At 42.1% G+C, this 21,920-nt stretch overlaps 2 protein-coding genes across 3 annotated transcripts in view; one reads left to right on the top strand and one right to left on the bottom strand.

Annotated features, from left to right (window-relative positions):
- Positions 1 to 8,443, bottom strand: part of LOC311127099 (syntaxin-binding protein 1) — a 39,096-nt gene extending 30,653 nt beyond the window's left edge. Inside the window, exon 1 of one of the 2 annotated variants that reach the window (XM_084158863.1) lies at positions 8,310 to 8,443. In XM_084158863.1, the coding sequence (XP_084014989.1) occupies positions 8,310 to 8,346 (37 nt within the window). In that variant the 5' untranslated portion in view covers positions 8,347 to 8,443. The remainder of the gene's footprint in view (positions 1 to 8,309) is intronic. The other variant, XM_084158862.1, reaches the window with a different exon arrangement.
- A 4,479-nt stretch (positions 8,444 to 12,922) lies between these two features.
- Positions 12,923 to 21,920, top strand: part of LOC311128238 (protein Niban 2-like) — a 49,050-nt gene continuing 40,052 nt past the window's right edge. The window contains exon 1 of the mRNA XM_084160274.1: positions 12,923 to 13,242. Coding sequence (XP_084016400.1) covers positions 13,188 to 13,242 — 55 coding nt within the window. The 5' untranslated portion in view covers positions 12,923 to 13,187. The remainder of the gene's footprint in view (positions 13,243 to 21,920) is intronic.

Raw genomic sequence — 21,920 nt, 5'->3', positions numbered from 1 at the left:
ATATATCATTGTGGTAAAACATAGTATGCTATTGCTTCTAAGCAGTATAGTAAGTTGAAGCAGTATAATCATTCATAGACAGACCGAGGCATTGCATGTTTTTTCTCAGCCTTTATTGTAGGTCATAAGTGTGCTTAGCACAGGATAAACCCTTTATCCACACAGGAACAATTAGTCTCAATGAGAGGCTGGCTGGCTGTTTGTTGTGTCATTGATGTGTATTGGTTATGTCATGGTTGTGTATTATGTCTCCCACTCCTGCAGAATCCTCAACATTGACCCCAACAAACACACAGCTTTCGCTGCTCAACACTGAGATTTTCCCCCTTTACCTTCCTATTCTCCCTTTGGGGTCGGCGCCTACGATTGCGTGACCCATTTTCTCTGTATATCAGCATTAGTCCCCAGGGAATCTCTGTATATCAGCATTAGTCCCCAGGGAATCTCTGTATATCAGCATTAGTCCCCAGGGAATCTCTGTATATCAGCATTAGTCCCCAGGGAATCTCTGTATATCAGCATTAGTCCCCAGGGAATCTCTGTATATCAGCATTAGTCCCCAGGGAATCTCTGTATATCAGCATTAGTCCCCAGGGAATGTAACAACCCTGCTCTTAAAGAGACTGCGGCCATTTTAGAAGGACACAGCCCCTCCCATTTTCCCTCTCATCATCAGAACCACACTCTAGTCCTGTATGGCACACAGCAGAGACTCTTAATTGTCTCAGTTAAAACGATTAGGAGCTTGACTGGTTTGGTCCTGGCTGACATTTTGGATGGCTCTTGAAAAGACAAGAAGAGAATAGAATAGACACATTTGGTAAAATAGTAATATTTGGTTAAATTATGCCCTGTTCATATTTCATTAAGAATACTAAACACAGTTATAACATCTATGTAATAGTGTGGATACGAAACAAATAAAAAACAGAGGAGAATGGATTCTAAGATGTAGATATTGACTACTGCGCTCCCTGGTATGATCCTCAGTAACAGAAGGAGCCGAGTATCTCAGAGTGCCCTTCCACAGATCTAGCCAATAACAGGCAGCCATGAGTCGGCAGTACCTCAGTCAGCTCTGTGAGGCCAGCCTGCCGTTACGCAACCTCTTGTCTCTCACAGCGTCACCGCAGAACAGATCCCAGATCACCTGAGAGACATCTCAGGAGAACTGAATAGGAATAACAAACAAGCAGCGACTACTACCGTCCCCATCCCAGACTGGGTCAAAGGTTGTGTTGACAGAGGCTGGCTGCAGGTCATGCCCACTCTTTCAGAGCAGGAAATGGATGGATGTGAGTGTGACCCTTTGCTGTAGCCACACCCAGTGGGAAAGGGACAGGGCATTGTGAGAGGAAAAATAATAGAGGTCTGATTCTAACAAACACAGATAAGATGAAGACCCTGAACAATCCCTCACAAAGATATCTTACTCTTAATATGTTGTCTGCCACAATAATCTCTCCTGGTGTGTCTGGGAGTTATATTCCATATTTTTCTTCATTTTCCTATAACAGTGTAATGATAGACTAGAGCAGGGTCGGGCAACATGCGAGCCTATTCAATCTAGCCCGGTGGAGGTTTGAGTATTTAAAAAAGACATCATAAATCCACCTGCAGATACATTTCCCTCTATGTTTGAGTTCATTTTGCCCCTTATTTGAAAGCCATATCTACTGACTGCAGTCAAGTGTAACGTTAAAGCAATTTACAAAATGCCTAGTCTAGTGCTGAAAATGGCTGGCAGTAAAAAACGTCAATGGAGAAGAAAGTGATGCATTGCAATGCCGCAGGCTGCCACGTCCTGGCAAGATCAGTTAGAACAAGGTTTCTCTCTCTCTCTGTCTGAAGTCTGAGTGGAGTGTGTGTGCTTGCGTGCGTATCTGTCTGGGGTCTGAGCGAGAAGGGGAGTGGGGCTGTGATAGGTGAAGGAGCTCTGCAATCTCATGAGGTCTGAGGTATGAGGGTTTAATGACTCTGCACATTACCATCTAGATTAAATCCCTTCCCATAAAGCAATAATACAACTTGCTACATCACTTCTCCTCTATCACTCGCTCTCCTCCTCTTCCGTCTGTCATTCTCCATCTCTCCCACTGGCACCCTAATCTGCATTCTGTGATGTTCTTCCTTTCTTTCTTCCGCAGGAATGACAGTATTGGCCGATGCTACTTGGCCCCGCTACAGCAAGCCTCTTGATGGTCTCTGGTACATCAATGTTTCTGTGTTAAGTATGATAATACATTTAATTTGTATAGCGCTTTTCACTACAGAGAAATCTCAAAGCTAAATACAAGTATGTCTTTGCTATGTGTGAGTGAGGTCTGCTGGAGAGTTGAGTGGGAGGAAGGAGGAATAGTCCCTGCCAGCACTGACACAGCAGCACTGCTTTTTAATCAGGGAGAATGGAATTTAATTATTAATGCTCATAATCATGACTATTCTAATCTAGCATATAAAGAGAGCTAGTCTGTGTCTAGAAAGTCATTAGATAACATACTAAATGTTGGGTCTGTCTGTGAGTTTACAGTGGCAGGCTGCGGGCACTGCGTCACACAATGAACCCAGCGAGTGTTTGTGTGAGGCTGGCTAAGTATCCTTGCCAAGGTCAGTGTGTTGTGTGTGTGTGTGTGTGTGTGTGTGTGTGTGTGTGTGTGTGTGTGTGTGTGTGTGTGTGTGTGTGTGTGTGTGTGTGTGTGTGTGTGTGTGTGTGTGTGTGTGTGTGTGTGTGTGTGTGTGTGTGTGTGTGTGTGTGTGTGTGTGTGTGTGTGTGTGTGTGTGTGTGTTGGGCTGGGCTGGGCTGTGCAGCTGATGAGTGTTTGGGCTGGGGTAATGAGATTTACAGTAACTCCCTCTCTCTCCCTATACTGCAAAGCCTGGTCAAGCCTGAAGTCCTACAGGGAGAGGTGAGCCTCCTCCCTCCCTCCTCTCTCCCTGCCTGGTCACCTCTCTGTCCTTCTGATTACCTTTGGAATCACATCTTAGCAAGCCTTGGAAAACCCAGGCTTCTCACGTTCTGTTGGAGATTTGGAAGGATGGAGCTGCAAAATCTTAGAAGCAGTCATAGCCCACATGGGGATGTGTGGTGCTTTTTAAACAAACTGAGTGATGCCCACTGTAAACTATTAAAACCACACACTCAAGCAGCAGGGACAATGTAGTGGGATAAATACTATGAGTCATTGGGTAGGATGCAGTCCCTTGGGTCAGTTTGGCTACTGTGTCTCTCTCTGGCACGTGTCACACTGGATTTACAGTCATGATCACATTACTCCCGGTTTCCTCCTCTGCACTGTCAGGCTAGTCTCTTCTCACAGCCCCTGTACTGTCAAGCTACCTACACAAGCCTCATATCACACCCTGTAGACCTCAGTCTGAATGTAAGACAGGGCCGTTGTGATAATGCTGAAATGCATTTTTTAGGCTACATATTTCCAACAAGTAAAAGATCAATCAGTCTCTTTATTAACACAGCCTCATATAATTAGACATGACAGAATTGAGAGCAAGATGTGTGACATCCTTCTAGTGTGACATCCTTCTCCATATAAAAGTAAAACATAAATGTCAACTGTATTACATTTTAGTCATTTAGCAGACACTCTTATCCAGAGGGACTTACAGTAGTGAGTGCATACATTTTCATACTGTATGAAGCACAGATGAGACTGTAGCCCACAGTGTTTTTAATATGGGCACAGACAGTTCCCTAGCCCCTCCAATACCACTGATTCACTATTGTGGCCATAAAAAAATAGAGAAAAAAGAGGTGGCTTTATGTGGCAGAATGCTGCTGAAAAAATACATTATTTTGTTGAATGAAAAATATAGGCTACCATAGTAAGCATTATCAATGATTTTAAAATGAATTCATTTTAAGGGCAAGTAATGCAACTAGAATCACGTGATCCCTCTCATTTCATTTAGGGGTGTAGGCAGCCTACAAATGAATGTCAAAAACCCATTTACACATCTATGGACTTTGTTCTTTGATTCCTACTGCTAGCCCGATTTTGTAGTCTGCTGCTTCATGGAATTGATGCTCACAATCGTGAAGGCAGAGGGAGAGAGAGAGATAAACGCTATACGCTGCCCATCCCCCTTCAACAGAGGCTGCTACTGCGTGTGCTGCAGAGGACCCGTGGTGTCGCGCTTCTTACTGCGTACATTCCCGTTGTAAAACAATCCGAGCCAATCTCCTCACCATCATCCCAGTTAAATAGCGCGCAGGTGCTCGATGCATCCCTCCCTGCCTTTATCGACATGGAGAGGTGGGTCATCACACAATGTTTACTTTAGACTTAATTCTGCAAATTAGTTATTCAATTTACATTGAAAGCCTGTGTCCGGCTTTTATTTCACAAATAGTTCATGTATAAATTATAGTTTTATTGTCACATACACAAGTACAGTGAAATGCATAACTCACAAGCCCTACCCAACAACAGTGCAGTATTCAATATAAATAAGTATAACTAATAGGGGGAAAAAACACACAAAAGAACGATAAGTAAGAAATAATTTAGTCCCGTGTAGCTCAGTTGGTAGAGCATGGCGGTTGCAACGCCAGGGTTGTGGGTTCGATTCCCACGGGGGACTAGTATGAAAATGTATGCACTCACTACTGTAAATTGCTCTGGATAAGAGCTTCTGCTAAATTACCTAAATAAGAGAGGAAGCTATATACAGGGTCAGAGCCAGTATCAAATGTATAATGTGCAGGGATACTGGAGTTTTTGAGGTAGATATGTACATGTAGGCAGGGGCAGATTGCCATCTGGTAAATGTCAGATGGGTTGGACAATTTTTTAGTTGGGTGGGCTGGTCGAAATTGACACACACACACAAAAATGTTTTTTATATAAAAATAAAACAATGAAAAAGGTGACATGGCCGGCAGCCCATGGTCCTGTTAAGATTATTTTTTAAAGATTTTTGCCAATTTCTCTGTTATACGAATCTACAGTACCTACTTATTTTTAGCTACTTTGCAACTACTTAGCATGTTAACTAACCCTTTCCCTAACCTTAACCGTTTTACCTATCTCTTAACCTTAACCCCCAACCCTAACTCATAGCCTAGCTAATGTTAGCCACCAAGCTAACATTAGCATTAGCCACCTAGCTCATATTAGCCACAACAAATTGGAATTTTAACATATCATAGGTATTGCAAATGTGTAACATATTATACTAATTGCAATTCGTAACATATCATACGAATTGTAATTCATAACATATCATATGAAATGGATGATGGACATCCACAAATGAATACATAACATACCAAATGTAACATATCATACTAATTTGAATGTCCCGGATTTCCGTTTACTATGTTATGTCTGCCCCTGAGTCCAGGTTGGTATTTGGGTAGGCTAACCAGATCAATAGGCTATCTCTTGAGAATCAAGCTGTTGGGTTCGTTTATTGAATATTTTTTTGCATATCTAATTGCACTACCATTACTGAAGTAATCGATTTATATACCTCATTGATCAAAGTGACATGGGTATTCCAAAGCTTCGGTTATCTCTGGTCTGACGGCTTCAGCCTTGTAGGCTATGCCTACACATCCATAATAACCTCTGGATATAAGTCCGTTGCTGTTGATTACGATAAGAACATGTTTTATTATATGATAAGGTATATTTGGTGAGCCTTTAGGTCCAGGACAATTCCTCACCCCGTCATAAATCTGGTTTGTGTTTAAGATGCGCACACTTATGATGCGGGGATTGACTCATAACCCACAGTCCCAGTTTTTTGCCTATATCCACAGGGCAGGCGGGTTTAGGGTCATGAAATATCAATTTATGGATAAAAATCCATAAATGTATAATTCTTGTCAATTTATATCTATAGGCTACATTGAGGTTTTTCTTTTATTATTTTAGGCTATCTGGCATTCGTGCGTAAGCCAAAACTTTTCGCCTACACGCCAGTTGCCAAATGCTTTTGTGAAAGGGCAGAAAAAGTTAACGTCGATCCACGGAGACAAAGAGGACAATGTCGGAGTTTAATTCAATAAGAGAGAAGCTGCGAAATGGAGAGTTGAAAATAAAGAGAAGGCAGTGCCATTAAAAATAATGTTTGGGAAATATTTGGTGAAGTGGTAAAAGAGCATGATAACAGTGCCGGGTATGTTTGTGTGATGATTGTGAGGCACTATACACATTTGACAGTCACAAGACAAGGACTTCAAATAGGCATATGGCACGTCAATGGAACTGTAGCCTACTGTTCAGATGGGTTAAATGAAAACTGAAATCTGGATAACGACTGTAGGTCTATAATCTCTCACATAGCCTTAATATTAACTCCTGCAGAATTAATCATTTCTTGCAGTATAGTGATACACCAAATGTAGGCACATTTTATAACTTGGGAACAGCAGTGGAGAAATACGATTTATTTATTTCAGCATCTTGAGCGAATGCGAATGCGTTAGATAGGCTACCGTCTGTAGTGGTGCTATCTTTATCAGCATCATAAAAGCTGATAATAGTATTTCAACCAATAAAATATGCATCCAAGCCGAACTGAAATGTTATCAGAAACATGTTGAGTCATTTTCACAGAGAATACTTGACCGATGTCAACTAGATTGAAGCATTCATTCTATCGATGTATGACATTATTCTGGTGAGCAGAGGTTTATTTAGTCTAATGACAGAAGAAAAGCTGCATGTATCTAATTAGAGACAAGTTGACTAACAAATAGCCACCAAAATGTCGGAAATTATAAGCAGAAACACATCCAAATCAGGCAAAAAAAAAATCGTTCCGCCATTCTCTTACTGTAGCCTACTGCGCATTTTCTATATTAGCGGATAAGGGTCGTGTGCCGCCCTCATATTTTCACTTTATAACATATAGTCGGACGGTTGCGGATGGGTTAACAATTGCGGGCGTGTGCGGGTGAACAAACAGCTGACCCGCGCGCCACTAGTCCACACAATTTGTCAGTTGATTTGTGATGCTACACTCTTTTTAAAAAAGGTTCTGGATTGAACCAAAATGTGTTCTAAACTTGCTTCATATATGACACCCATAAAGGTTCTATATAGAACCGAAATTGGTTCCATATAGAACCCTATATGGAACCCAATGGTTCTATATGAACCCATTTTGGTTCAGCGAAGAATAACCTAAAAAAGGATTCTATATAGAACTTTTAGTGGTTCAATAGGCTATTTGAAGTAAGCAATATAAGTGTACAGAATATTTCGTTTGAACAGAGAGATGTCCCAAAACCCCCTACCTGGCTATGGCCTACAACATCCATGGACCTCAACCTTCAGGGAATTGGGCAATAGGCCTAGTGACAGCTCTGTCTGAAAACAACCATCGATGCTTATTTTAAAACCATACACCGATGCTGTTTCATTAGGCTTCAACTTCTACTTATACTGCGCAAATTATGCTTGTAGATCGTGGGCAAGTAGGCCTGTGTGCCAAGGCACATTGCCTCCTATTATATGCGGATGAAAGCACCGCAAAATCCGTATTCGGAAAGGTGTGTTAACATACGGAATGCGGATTTTTTTTTTCTGTGTTTTTACTGTCTACTTTATTCCTCTCCTCCATATAGAGGACAGCTCACCCTCCGCCATTACTCTAATACTGCAGACCAAGACTATCATGATGCTCAACCTTCATTTTCTTGTTTGAACCGTTCATGCTGAAGGATGATGTTCATCGCAGCTTATTGCACTGGTGATCCATCATAGGGGTGAGGCATTGCTGAAACACGGGAATCTCATAAACGCTCTAGACTCAGCGCTAAAAGGTGGAGAATATTCATTTACGATCCATCTAATCATCAATGACATTAAATTATATAATTGTTATCGGCCTACAACGTTCTAGTGTGGCGGTATACATTGTGCCTAAATAAAAAAATCACTTGCCTGGAATAGCATATGGTTTTAGACGCTATGTAATGTCACCCCACTGCCGAACAGTTTGTATTTTAATTTCACATTCGGAGTATGGGCGTATCTGTGTCTTCTCGACCAAAGCATCTTCTTATGCAGAGTTCGATTTTTCATAATTGATCATTGGCCGCTCAGATTGAACCAAACTCAGATTATAGCCTATTCCGTCGAAATTGTAATGCGCATCAGCATCTCTGTAACAGAGAAATGGCACATCTATAGGTCCCTGGCTCATGCTATACGTCCATGGCTCATGCACATCACCACTCTGTCCGAGAAAAACGCACAGTGCATCCCATCGATGTGTATCAATGGATGTTCAATCCATATAAAATGGTCAATAGGCTAAATATTAAAAGGTATTCTTACTTTCACCGACCACCGCCTTGAGTCCTATGGGTGCCATGATGCTCTTGTGTGTTTGACCGTATTCTCAATCTCTCCCTTTGACTCCCTCTTTCTCCCTCGCAGTATTCCCCTCGTTTCTCTGCTCGACCGAATGTGCACACCTCACATCGCTGCAGAGCTTCGAATGGAGACGTCACTGCTTATCCCCCCGCCCCCATATCAGTGGCTACATTAGCCAATTATATTTATACCAATTTCATTATTATAAGTTTCAGTGGCGACCTGTCATTCAGGGCAGGTGGGGCAGAGCCACATTGTTGCCTGTTTTGCATGTTATGTTGGCATTAATAAGTGTCACATATCAGTTTGCAAACAATGTAAAAAATAATAATTGAATTAATACAGCTGCATACAAACATGGTCTCTTCTTTGCTTTCTTGAGTAAGGCAGCTCCAAAATGCAGGTGTTTCAGCCTAGCTCAGTGCTTTTTGTGGTGGTGGGGCAGCCAGCGGAAAATACGGAGTGTAGGAGTTGGTAATGTTCTCTAGTTGCGCTGTGATTGGCTCAGCGTTCTGTCACTCATGGGGACACTATGTCACTGCAAAATCTACAGGGAGAGCTCGAAAATTTAAGCCCCTTGGGTGCTGCCACAGAGTTACATTAGAAGTGCCCATCCAAGAAGGCTCAAGGCCATTGGCAACAGATAAAATGATATAAAATCCTGTTATTTCTACCGTAGCTTTGATTGGACTGATCATGTCAACATCATATTTTCATAATCTTAGTTAGCAAGCTAGACAAGCAGTCATCATCATGAATCACGTCGACAATCTACTGGCAAATCCTATTAAATCCTTGTCATATGAAGACAAATTATAGATAAATGTATCGGTGCTCATCGGCCATAAACATTACACAACAAGTTGGAAATCGCAAATTCAACAATGAGTGGTTTGGAAGGAATCAGTGGCTAACTGCAAGCATTGCAAAGCAATCACTAGCCTGCTATTCAGTGGAGTGGGTTTGTGGTCCAAGCCTGGGTGTAAGGGTCTATTTTCCAAGCTTAAAAGGATAAACATTCACATGCCATGGGCCAGAAAAGGTTGAATACATTGGCCATGCTTTCAATCCAGCATGATTTCTGCCGCGTTCAAAACAACTGGAAACTCGTAACTGGGAAATCTCAGACTTCAATGAGTTCAAGACAACTGGGAACTCTGACAAAAAACGAGCTCCGACTGGGAAAATACGTTTTGAACGGTCATCCAACTCGGAATTCCAAGTCGGGAACTCTGGCCTCTTTCTAGAGCTCCGACCTGAAGATAACTGACGTCATGATTCGACCTTGTTTTTGTCAGAGTTCCCAGTTGTCTTGAAAGCACCATAAATCCAGAGAATGCCAGACTTTGATGCCAAAGTTTGATGACAAAATTTGCCCACAAGGACCGCCACGCCACCTTCCTGTACAAGTGAGCACAGCACAACAAGGTGAGTCCAAAAATGTATTGTATGCTGCTGCATAAAATATGTAATATGCCAGGGAGATACGTATACTGTAGCGAAGAAAGTAATACTAAGTGTATGTTGTGTAGTAAGCTGTTAGTAGCCCATGTGCCTCACCCTAATAATTTGGTCCCTTTCCCCCTCATAACTTAGCCTACTGTTCTGACTTGGTGGTGCACATGTAGCCTATAGCCTGTTTTAGAGAAATGCAATCATCGAATATTGTAAGAGCTTTCATTGTCTGCTTATATGCCCCCTTTATTTATCCTACAGTTCTGACTTGGTGTACAGTTTTGGTCAAAAGATTTGAGAATGACACAAGGATTGGTCTTCACAAAGTTCGATGCTTCAGTGTTATGAGATATTTTTGTCAGATGTTACTATGGTATACTGAAGTATAATTACAATCATTCCATAAGTGTCAAATGCTTTTATTGACAATTACATTAAGTTTATGCAAAGAGTCAAGATTTGCAGTGTTGACCCTTCTTTTTCAAGACCTCTGCAATCTGCCCTGGCATGCTGTCAATTAACTTCTGGGCCACATCCTGACTGATGGCAGCCCATTCTTGCATAATCAATGCTTGGAGTTTGTCAGAATTTGTGGGTTTTTGTTTGTCCACCCGCCTCTTGAGGATCGACCACAAGTTCTCAATGGGATTAAGGTCTGGGGAGTTTCCTGGCCATGGACCCAAAATGTCGATGTTTTGTTCCCCGAGCCACTTAGTTATCACTTTTTCCTTATGGCAAGGTGCTCCATCATGCTGGAAAAGGCATTGGTCGTCACCAAACTGTTCTTGGATAGTTGGGAGAAGTTGCTCTCGGAGGATGTGTTGGTACCATTCTTTATTCATGGCTGTGTTCTTAGGCAAAATTGTGAGTGAGCCCACTCCCTTGGCTGAGAAGCAACCCCACACATGAATGGTCTCAGGATGCTTTACTGTTGGCATGACACAGGACTGATGGTAGCGCTCACCTTGTCTTCTCCGGAGAAGGTGTTTTCCGGATGCCCCAAACAATCGGAAAAGGGATTCATCAGAGAAAATGACTTTACCCCAGTCCTCAGCAGTCCAATCCCTGTACCTTTTGCAGAATATCAGTCTGTCCCTGATGTTTTTCCTGGAGAGAAGTGGCTTCTTTGCTGCCCTTCTTGACACCAGGCCATCCTCCAAAAGTCTTCGCCTCACTGTGCGTGCAGATGCACTCGCACCTGCCTGCTGCCATTCCTGAGCAAGCTATGCACTGGTGGTGCCCTGATCCCGCAGCTGAATCAACTTTAGGAGACGGCCCTGGCGCTTGCTGGACTTTCTTGGGCGCCCTGACGCCTTCTTCACAACAATTGAACCTCTCTCCTTGAAGTTCTTGATGATCCGATAGATGGTTGATTTAGTAGCAATCTTACTAGCAGCAATATGCTTGCCTGTGAAGCCCTTTTTGTGCAAAGCAATGATGACGGCACGTGTTTCCTTGCAGGTAACCATGGTTAACAGAGGAAGAACAATGATTTCAAGCACCACCCTCCTTTTAAAGCTTCCAGTCTGTTATTCTAACTCAATCAGCATGACAGAGTGATCTCCAGCCTTGTCCTCGTCAACACTCTCACCTGTGTTAACGAGAGAATCACTGACATGATGGCAGCTGGTCCTTTTGTGGCAGGGCTGAAATACAGTGGAAATGTTTTTGGGGGATTAAGTTCATTTTCATGGCAAAGAGGGACTTTGCAATTAATTGCAATTCATCTGATCACTCTTCATGACATTCTGGAGTATATGCAAATTGCCATCATCAAAACTGAGGCAGCAGACTTTGTGAAAATTAGTATTTGTGTCATTCTCAAAACGTTTGACACATTTTTTACATTTAGCAGACGCTCTTATCCAGAGCGAATTACAGTTAGTGAGTGCACACATTTTTCATACTGGCCCCCAGTGGGAATCGAACCCACAACCCTGGCATTGCAAGCGCCATGCCCTACCAACTGAGCTACAGGAGGTCACGACTGTACAGGGAGAATACTGTAAGAACAGTCCCATGTTTAGAATTATGTCGCTGTACATTTAAAAAGTGCTGAACAAAAATGTGTTTAAACAAATCAGTCATTTCAGCTAGGTTTTTAAAAAAAAATTAGGCTGAATTAACTGTTTCGCTGCCAGACAAGGCTCCGCTGATAGCCAGTTGTAGCAGTGGTTAGGATTCACTCCATGGTGCTGAAAATAAAGCTCTGCTGTTGGGAGAGCGTTATGTTGGCCCTAACAGTTTGTGGGCACCATTTGTCACAGTTATAGTGCAACTAATGTATTGTTTAGTGTAGTGTTGTGGCTTTGTTGGCATGCATCTCACTTTTTTGTTTGTTTTTGTTTGCCACACCAAGATTGACATGCTAAAATCACCACGGATACGTTTAAGTTACTAATGAATTCCTTATGTAGTTCATCTCTGTCGAAATATGTGAAAAAACACAACTGTAGGCCATTTTAATTGCCAATTTGCATCTGTGTTTTGTTGATAGGCCCATAGTAACTTTAGAAATGTCTAGTACATTTGTAGTGCAATTATGTTATGTAGCTTATACGAATCACCGACGCGTTTTAATAGTCTGTAGCGTTTATTTATTTATTATTATTGGTCAAAAATCTTCAGCCAAAATTGGATGAAAATGGTCCGTGGTGGTCCTTTCACTTTTGCCAACTTTGATGGTCCACACGGTGGCAGTATACCTCCTCGTTTGAGCAGTCTCATCCCCATCCCTCTAGCTCATCATCCTCTCACTAAACATGGCATTGTTTCCTGTCAAAGATTACTTTCTTACAAAAACAGAATTTAAACATTTGACAAAAACTTTACAGAATAACATCATCACACATTACATGATAGATGGCTGTAGTGTAGCCTAGGCTATATTAGTGTTGAAAAACGATTATTAGCCTACTTCAATAATGAAGTAGAAATTTGGTCTAGATATAACTTCTGTAAATCACTAAAATGTATTTTACGCACTCCACAGTGGTAATTGTAGACCCAGAAGATTACTTTGAAAGCCACACCCATGAGGCTGAACACGATGGAGTGATGATTTTGAGAGGGTGTGTCTTGTCAGAATGAACTAATTTAGCCCACTTTCTAACTTTTCATTTGAGTTTTCTCACAATCCAGGAAAGGTACAACAGGACACGCTCTTCCACAACTTTTTGTCGACCCAGATATTCTGGCGGATAAGCGACCAACTTGCTTTTGAAACATTGAATGTGGGGTCGTTTCGGGGAAAGGGGAAGTCATACGCAGTAGGCTTGTGTATTTCTTCCTCTCTTAGGTTCAGATACTGTATTTGATATTGGCCAATGCGCCTTTCTTGCCCCTTCTCTTGGGGTTTGTTGGTTAACCAGCGGGGTTGTAGCGATGGGGGATGTCATTTCCACTCACCTGGACGAGGGCAAGCGAGAGATGATTACCGGTAAGATCCTCCTTCTCATGACAATTCATGTGGAAATAAAATTGACTTTCCTCTAATTTCCATCTGGAATTGCTGCTTAATATATTTGCATAAAATGTGAAGAGGGATACAAGACAATTCATTTAAAAGTACATGGGCTCCTTATCCACTTTTCTCTATTCCCGCACAGGAAATTTACTCGACCGTCAGCGTCCCTCGAAAGTTGCAAGTTTTAAAATGTACATTGTTGCAATAAATTAGAACGCTACATAATGTAAAGTTGCCTCGCATAAGACTCAGTTGAATTACATTATAAACGGACAAACTCTCCCTACTTGAATCAAGCCCAATGTTAAAGCCCTTATCTCAGAGATGATAATAGCTATAGATTGTTTCACTAAATAATGTGATTTAACCAAATATTTTTGGTATCCATTACTGGGAGTTACAGGTTAGGTAGCCCAATATTGGACTAAAGGAGCCTAACGTTAATCCTTTGTCCAAGGATATTACTTGTTCTGTTTAAAGGGTGAATTGGCTCTGGAAGACAAAACTGCCAAACACTCCATCTAAACGTGAATCGATTCTCCATTGTGGTATGGTTCTAGAACCATAAATCCCTCTACTTTCATATCACAAAATAATTTCACAAATGCATAACACACTTACTGTTTTAACCATTTTTAACAGCCGACAGTATTTTTCAGTGACAACATGTTTGTGGCGTCACTTCCATTTACACACAGGTGTATGGAGAAGCAGATAGCTAATTAGCACAGGTAGGCCACTCTGTCTTCCGACTGTTTTCCGTAAACAAGCAGTGGTGGAAAAAGTACTCAATTGTCATACTTGAGTAAAAGTAAAGATACAGGGCCTCCCGAATGGCGCAGTGCTTGAGGTGTCACTACACCCGGCCGTGACCGTGATACACATGAGGCGGCGCACAATTGGCCCAGCGTCGTCCGGGTTAGGGGAGGGTTTGGCCGGCTGGGATGTCCTTGTCCCATCATGCTCTAGCTACTCCTTGTGGCGGGCCAGCCGCCTGCAAGCTGACTTCGCTGTTTCCTCCGGCACATTGGGAGTTGCAGAGATGGGACAAGACACTAACTACCAATTGGATATCACAACATTTTAGAAAAAGGGGTGTAAAAAAAAACTCAATGTAAAAAAAAATCACTCAAGTAAAAGTGAAAGTCGCCCAGTAAAATACTACTTGAGTAAAAGTATTTGGTTTAAAAAATACTTATGTATATTTTAGCAATTACATTTACTTTTGATACTTAAGTATTATAAGTATAAATAGTAAAACATTCCTTATATTAAGCAAACCAGACAGCACCATTAATTTTTATTTTTATGGATAGCCACTTCAACACTCAGACATAATTTACAAATGAAACGTGTTTAGTGAGTCCACCAGATCAGAAGAAGTAGGGATGACCAGGGATGTTCTCCTGATAAGCATTCAAAATGTAACGAGTACTTTTGGGGGTCAGGGAAAATGCATGGAGTAAAAAGTACCTTATTTTCTTTAGGAATGTAATGAAGTAAAAGCTGTCAAATATAAATAGTAAAGTACAGATATCCCCAAAAACTACTTAAGTAGTACTTTCAAGTATTTTTACCTAACTACTTTACACCACTGTAAACAAGCGCTGTAACATGGAAATATGGCCTTGTTTTTTTAAACATTATTTCTTGCTGATATGAAAGATAAGGTCCTTATGCTTCCAAAACCTTACCGCACTCCCCCATATAGAAGACGCCTTCATCCAATGACTCTTTTGTGTAATGTAATGGAACTGAGAGTCATGATCAAGGGCTACAGGTTAGGTACTGTTTGGTGTATAGCACAGATAATTTTCAACCAACCTTAACTTTGCAATATTTAAAATGGATTTATTTTAATAATGGAGCGTTTTCTAAATACAAATGCACCACCTGCAAATGGACATTTTAGAAGATGCATGTTTGGCCGACTCAAGAACAAAAATAGTGTCGCCAAGGTAAGGTTTGTCGTAAATGTTCTGTGCTACACCTAACAGTACCTAATTGGTAGAGTGCTGCAGAGATGGTTGTTTTCACTGTCAGAGTGACCATCGGGTTCTTGGACACCTCCCTGACCAAGGCCCTTCTCCTCCGATTGCCCAGTTTGGCTGGGCGGCCAGCTCTAGGAAGAGTCTTGGTGGTTCCAAACTTTTTCCATTTAAGAATGATGGAGGCCACTGTGTGCTTGGGGACCTTTTAATGCTGCAGAAATGTTTTGGTATCCTTCCCCAGATCTGTGCCTCGACGCAATCCTGTCTCGGAGCTCTACGGACAATTCCTTTGACCTCATGGCTTGGTATTTTCTCTGACATGCACTGTCAATTGTGGGACCTTATATAGACAGGTGTGTGTGTGTGCCTTTCCAAATAATGTCCAATCAATTGAATTAACCACAGCTGGACTCCAATCAAGTTGTAGAAACATCTGAAGGATGATCAATGGAAACAGGATGCACCTGAGCTCATTTATGAGTCTCATAGTAAGGGGTCTGAATTTTATTTTTTATTTCACCTTTATTTAACCAGGTAAGCCAGTTGAGAACACGTTCTCATTTACAACTGCGACCTGGCCAAGATAAAGCAAAGCAGTGCGGTAAAAACAACAACAACACAGAGTTACATATGGAATAAACAAAACGTACAGTCAATAACACAATAGAAAATCTATATACAGTGTGTGCAAATGTAGTAAGTTATGGAGGTAAGGCAATAAATAGGCCATAGTGCAAAATAATTACAATTATAATTTAGTATTAACACTGGAGTGATAGATGTGCAGAAGATGATGTGCAAATAGAGATACTGGGGTGCAAATGAGCAAAATAAATAACAATGTAAATAACAATATGGGGATGAGGTAGTTGGGTGGGCTAATTACAGATGGGCTGTGTACAGGTACAGTGATCGGTAAGCTGCTCTGACAACTGATGCTTAAAGATAGTGAGGGAGATAAGTGTCTCCAGCTTCAGAGATTTTTGCAGTTTGTTCCAGTCATTTGCAGCAGAGAACTAGAAGGAATGGCGGCTAAAGGATGTGTTGGCTTTGGGGATGACCAGTGAGATATACCTGCTGGAACGCATACTACGGGTGGGTGTTGCTATGGTGACCAATGAGCTAAGATAAGGCAGGGATTTGCCTAGAAGTGAATACTTAAGGTATTTTTTTTATTTATCTTTTAAATTTGCAGAAAATTCTAAACCTGTTCTTGTTTTGTCATCAATTTTATAATAAGGTTGTAATGTAACAAAATGTGGAAAAAGTCAAGGGGTCTGAATACTTTGCGAATGCACTCTATACAAAACCTTGCAGAGAGCGTATCCAACTGACAATCTCTTAGAAAAAAATAGAAACTATTGGAACCAAGACTTAAAAAGAACTGATTGTTGGCACAAGATGGAGGCAAAGTTGGCGCATAACTAATGAAATTATTCTATAAAGGCCTGACGTGGGCGGAGATAGAAAGATGTCTGTCAGAAGTATTACAATATAAACTTGTTATCCGTCTGTCTGCATATTTCAAGACATTGCATATGGGGGTGTAGTGAGATACCCAATGGGTTGGAAGATTCTCTTCTCATCACTCGGATGCTAAACACTTGGAAATCAACCAATCCACCATCATTAACACAATGGAAAATCAAATTATACATTTACATTTTAGTCATTTAGCAGACACTCTTATCCAGAGCGACTTACAGTTAGTGAGTGCATACATTTTCATACTGGCCCCCCGTGGGAAACGAACCCACATCCCTGGCGTTGCAAGCGCCATGCTCTACCAACTGAGCTACACTGAGATACAATTTAAGGCCAAGTGGCAAACAATAATGCATGCATCAGGGATGAGGGTGTGATCATGCGGGTCTGGGCAAATGAGATGTAGTCATTGTTTGTGTGTGTCTGTAAATTGTTGTTTGTGTGTATGGAGTGGAGAAAGAAAATGAAGAAAAACTAAAAATGTAATAAACTCAGCAAAAGAGAAAAGTCCCATTTTCAGGACCCTGTCTTTCATAGATAATTCGTAAAAATCCAAATAACTTCACAGATCTTCATTGTAATGCGTTAAACACTGTTTCCCATGCTTGTTCAATGAACCATAAACAATTAATGAACATGCACCTGTGGAACGGTCGTTAAGACGCTTACAGACGGTAGGCAATTAAGGTCACAGTTATGAAAACTTAGGAGACTAAAGACGCCTTTCTACTGACTCTGAAAAACACCAAAAGAAAGATGCCCAGGGTCCCTGCTCATAAGCGTGAACGTGCCTTAGGCATGCTGCAAGGAGGCATGAGGACTGCAGATGTGGCCAGGGCAATAAATTGCAATGTCCGTACTGTGAGATGCATAAGACAGTGCTACAGGGAGACAGGACGAACAGCTGATCGTCCTCACAGTGGCAGACCACGTGTAACAACACCTGCACAGGATCGGTACATCTGAACATCACACCTGCGGGACAGGTACAGGATGGCAACAACAACTGCCCGAGTTACACCAGGAACACACAATCCCTCCATCAGTGCTCAGACTGTCCACAATAGGCTGAGAGAGGCTAGACTGAGGGCTTGTAGGCCTGTTGTAAGGCAGGTCCTTACCAGACAACAACGTCGTCTATGGGCACAAACCCACCGTCGCTGGACCAGACAGGACTGGCAAAAAGTGCTCTTCACTGACGAGTCGTGGTTTTGCCTCACCAGGGGTGATGGTCAGATTCGTGTTTATCGTCGAAGGAATGAGCGTTACACCGAGGCCTGTACTCTGGAGCGGGATCGTTTTGGAGGTGTAGGGTCCGTCATGGTCTGGGGCGGTGTGTCACAGCATCATCGGACTGAGCTTGTAGTCATTGCAGGCAATCTCAACGCTGTGCGTTACAGGGAAGACATCCTCCTCCCTCATGTGGTACCCTTCCTGCAGGCTCATCCTGACATGACCCTCTAGCATGACATTGCCACCAGCCATACTGCTCGTTCTGTGCGTGATTTCCTGCAAGACAGGAATGTCAGTGTTCTGCCATGGCCAGCGATTAGCCAGGATCTCAATCCCATTGAGCACGTCTGGGACCTGTTGGATCGGAGGATGAGGGCTAGGGCCATTCTCCCCCAGAAATGTTCAGGAACTTACAGGTGCCTTGGTGGAAGAGTGGGGTAACATCTCACAGCAAGAACTGGCAAATCTGGTGCAGTCCATGAGGAGGAGATGCACTGCAGTACTTAATGCAGCTGGTAGCCACACCAAATACTGACTGTTAATTTTGACCCCCCCCATTGTTCAGGGACACATTATCCCGTTTCTGTTAGTCACGTCTGTGGAACTTGTTCAGTTTATATCTCAGTTGTTGAATCTTATGTTCATACAAATATTTACACGGTAAGTTTGCTGACAACAAACGCAGTTGACAGTGAGAGGACGTTTCTTTTTTTGCTGAGTTTATATATTTTTTTTTATGACTGTCTAGCCAGTGTATTATGAAAGCTAGCTAGATTTTTGTTTAGATAAACAAATGTAGTTCGCTAGGTAACGTTAGCTGCGTTACCTCAGCTCGACTTCTTTTCTGCTGCGCTGACGTCTGATCGGAAGGGGAAAATCGGTGGAATAGCATCACTTTTCAACGTTCGACCTGGCAACACCATGAGTTGAGACTTCAGGTCTGTTTCGAAATCCGTTGGCTAAAGGTGCTGGCTACAAACACAGACATTTTTATATTTCTCCATGGGAGTATTCACATCAACTGGATCCACCTCCACCGGGGCGGTACTACATCCTGAAATCGCTATGAATTCTGGATATTGTGGTTTGCTTACAACCAGGAAATGTAGATGGCCCGTTTCTACCAGTGAAATGCAGAAATGCTCGTATACATTCTCAATTTTCATGACCCATGATATGTTAATAACCTATTAATGTGCATATATAGTGAAATAGAGCAGCAGTGACTTTTCCCTTTACGTTTCTCATATGTCACATGCACTTAGGTATTGAAGGCTTTTTAAAGACTTCATCATTACGAGTGTACAAGATAAAGAAAAATTGGGCATCGCACAACAGAACACTTATTGGAACGGCTAGCCCGTGTCGGTCTGGTGTGGGCTAGCCCGTGTCGGGCTGGTGTGGGCTAGCCCGTGTCGGGCTGGTGTGGGCTAGCCCGTGTCGGGCTGGTGTGGGCTAGCCCGTGTCGGGCTGGTGTGAAAACCCACATGGAGCCAATGGGATCATGTTTACTGGGGTGTGTTTCACTGAACGATTCCTCAATTCAATCATGTTGAATTTATTATATGAGTTTGCTTGGGTGAAGTAAGGTTTGATCAAGCAACTTGAATTTTCCATGGCTTGCCACTCTGTCTGGGGTTCCAACCTCAGAATCCAGGATATGTGATTGTGTGTGTGTGTGTGGTTGTGGCTGGAAACACTGTATGCCACTTTCCCCCCAGACTCACCCTCACAGGGCTCCAGACTAATATTTTCCCCTGGTGGCACTGGTGCCACTAAGTTTTTCAGTTGCTGCCACCAGCCCATGATTTGGTCACCCCACGCCGTCCCATAATATAAACATTTTTGTATCATCGTATGAAGTAATTCAGTGCTTTATTAAAATGTGTAATAGACTACTGAGAATGTATTCAAGAAATACATTGTTTCATGTTGTGATTCAAGTTTTAATGTCACAAGCACAAGTACAGTGAAATGCCTTTCTTGCAATCTCAAAACCCCAAAATGCAATACTCAATAACAATGTAATACTATAATAAAATCACACTAAATATGAAGGTAAACAGAAAGGGGGATACCTAGTCGGTTGTACAACTGAATGCATTCAACTGAAATGTGTCTTCCGCATTTAACCCAACCCCTCTGAATCAGAACTAAGTAAGTAAGCATACAGGGTCAGTTCCAATACAATATTTGCAATGTGCAGGGATACTGGAGTGATGGAGGTAGATATGTAGGGGCAGGGGCGCAACTTTGGTTTTAGAAGTGGGGGGACATAACTTTTAGATATAAGGTTAACTCTGTCGGTGTAGCTATTTAAAAAAATATATACATATATATACATACATACATACAGTGGGGAGAACAAGTATTTGATACACTGCCGATTTTGCAGGTTTTCCTACTTACAAAGCATGTAGAGGTCTGTCATTTTTATCATAGGTACACTTCAACTATGAGAGACGGAATCTAAAACAAAAATCCAGAAAATCACATTGTATGATTTTTAAGTAATTAATTTGCATTTTATTGCATGACAAAAGTATTTGATCACCTACAGTGGGGGGAAAAAGTATTTAGTCAGCCACCAATTGTGGAAGTTCTCCCACTTAAAAAGATGAGCGAGGCCTGTAGTTTTCATCATAGGTACACATCAACTATGACAAACAAATTGAGAGAAAAAAAATCCAGAAAATCACATTGTAGGATTTGTAATGAATATATTTGCAAAATATGGTGGAAAATAAGTATTTGGTCACCTACAAACAAGCAAGATTTCTGGCTCTCACAGACCTGTAACTTTTTATTTAAGAGGCTCCTCTGTCCTCCACTCGTTGCCTGTATTAATGGCACCTGTTTGAACTTGTTATCAGTATAAAATACACCTGTCCACAACCTCAAACAGTCACACTCCAAACTCCACTATGGCCAAGACCAAAGAGCTGTCAAAGGACACCAGAAACAAAATTGTAGACCTGCACCAGGCTGGGAAGACTGAATCTGCAATAGGTAAGCAGCTTGGTTTGAAGAAATCAACTGTGGGAGCAATTATTAGGAAATGGAAGACATACAAGACCACTGATAATCTCCCTCGATCTGGGGCTCCACGCAAGATCTCACCCCGTGGGGTCAAAATGATCACAAGAAAAAATTAATAAATAAAAAATCCCAGAACCACACGGGGGGACCTAGTGAATGACCTGCAGAGAGCTGGGACCAAAGTAACAAAGCCTACCATCAGTAACACACTACGCCGCCAGGGACTCAAATCCTGCAGTGCCAGACGTGTCCCCCTGCTTAAGCCAGTACATGTCCAGGCCCGTCTGAAGTTTGCTAGAGTCCATTTGGATGATCCAGAAGAGGATTGGGAGAATGTCATATGGTCAGATGAAACCAAAATAGAAGTTTCGTCGTGTTTGGAGGACAAAGAATGCTGAGTTGCATCCAAAGAACACCATACCTACTGTGAAGCATGGGGGTGGAAACATCATGCTTTGGGGCTGTTTTTCTGCAAAGGGACCAGGACGACTGATCCGTGTAAAGGAAAGAATGAATGGAGCCATGTATCGTGAGATTTTGAGTGAAAACCTCCTTCCATCAGCAAGGGCATTGAAGATGAAACGTGGCTGGGTCTTTCAGCATGACAATGATCCCAAACACACCGCCCGGGCAACGAAGGAGTGGCTTCGTAAGAAGCATTTCAAGGTCCTGGAGTGGCCTAGCCAGTCTCCAGATCTCAACCCCATAGAAAATCTTTGGAGGGAGTTGAAAGTCTGTGTTTCCCAGCGACAGCCCCAAAACATCACTACTCTAGAGGAGATCTGCATGGAGGAATGGGCCAAAATACCAGCAACAGTGTGTGAAAACTTTGAAGACTTACAGAAAACGTTTGACCTGTGTCATTACCAACAAAGGGTATATAACAACGTATTGAGAAACTTT

This window comes from Coregonus lavaretus (genome assembly GCF_964263955.1).
Source record: "Coregonus lavaretus genome assembly, chromosome: 4".
In the NCBI taxonomy this organism is placed as follows: domain Eukaryota; kingdom Metazoa; phylum Chordata; class Actinopteri; order Salmoniformes; family Salmonidae; genus Coregonus; species Coregonus lavaretus.
This window is presented reverse-complemented; position numbering and strand designations above follow the sequence as displayed.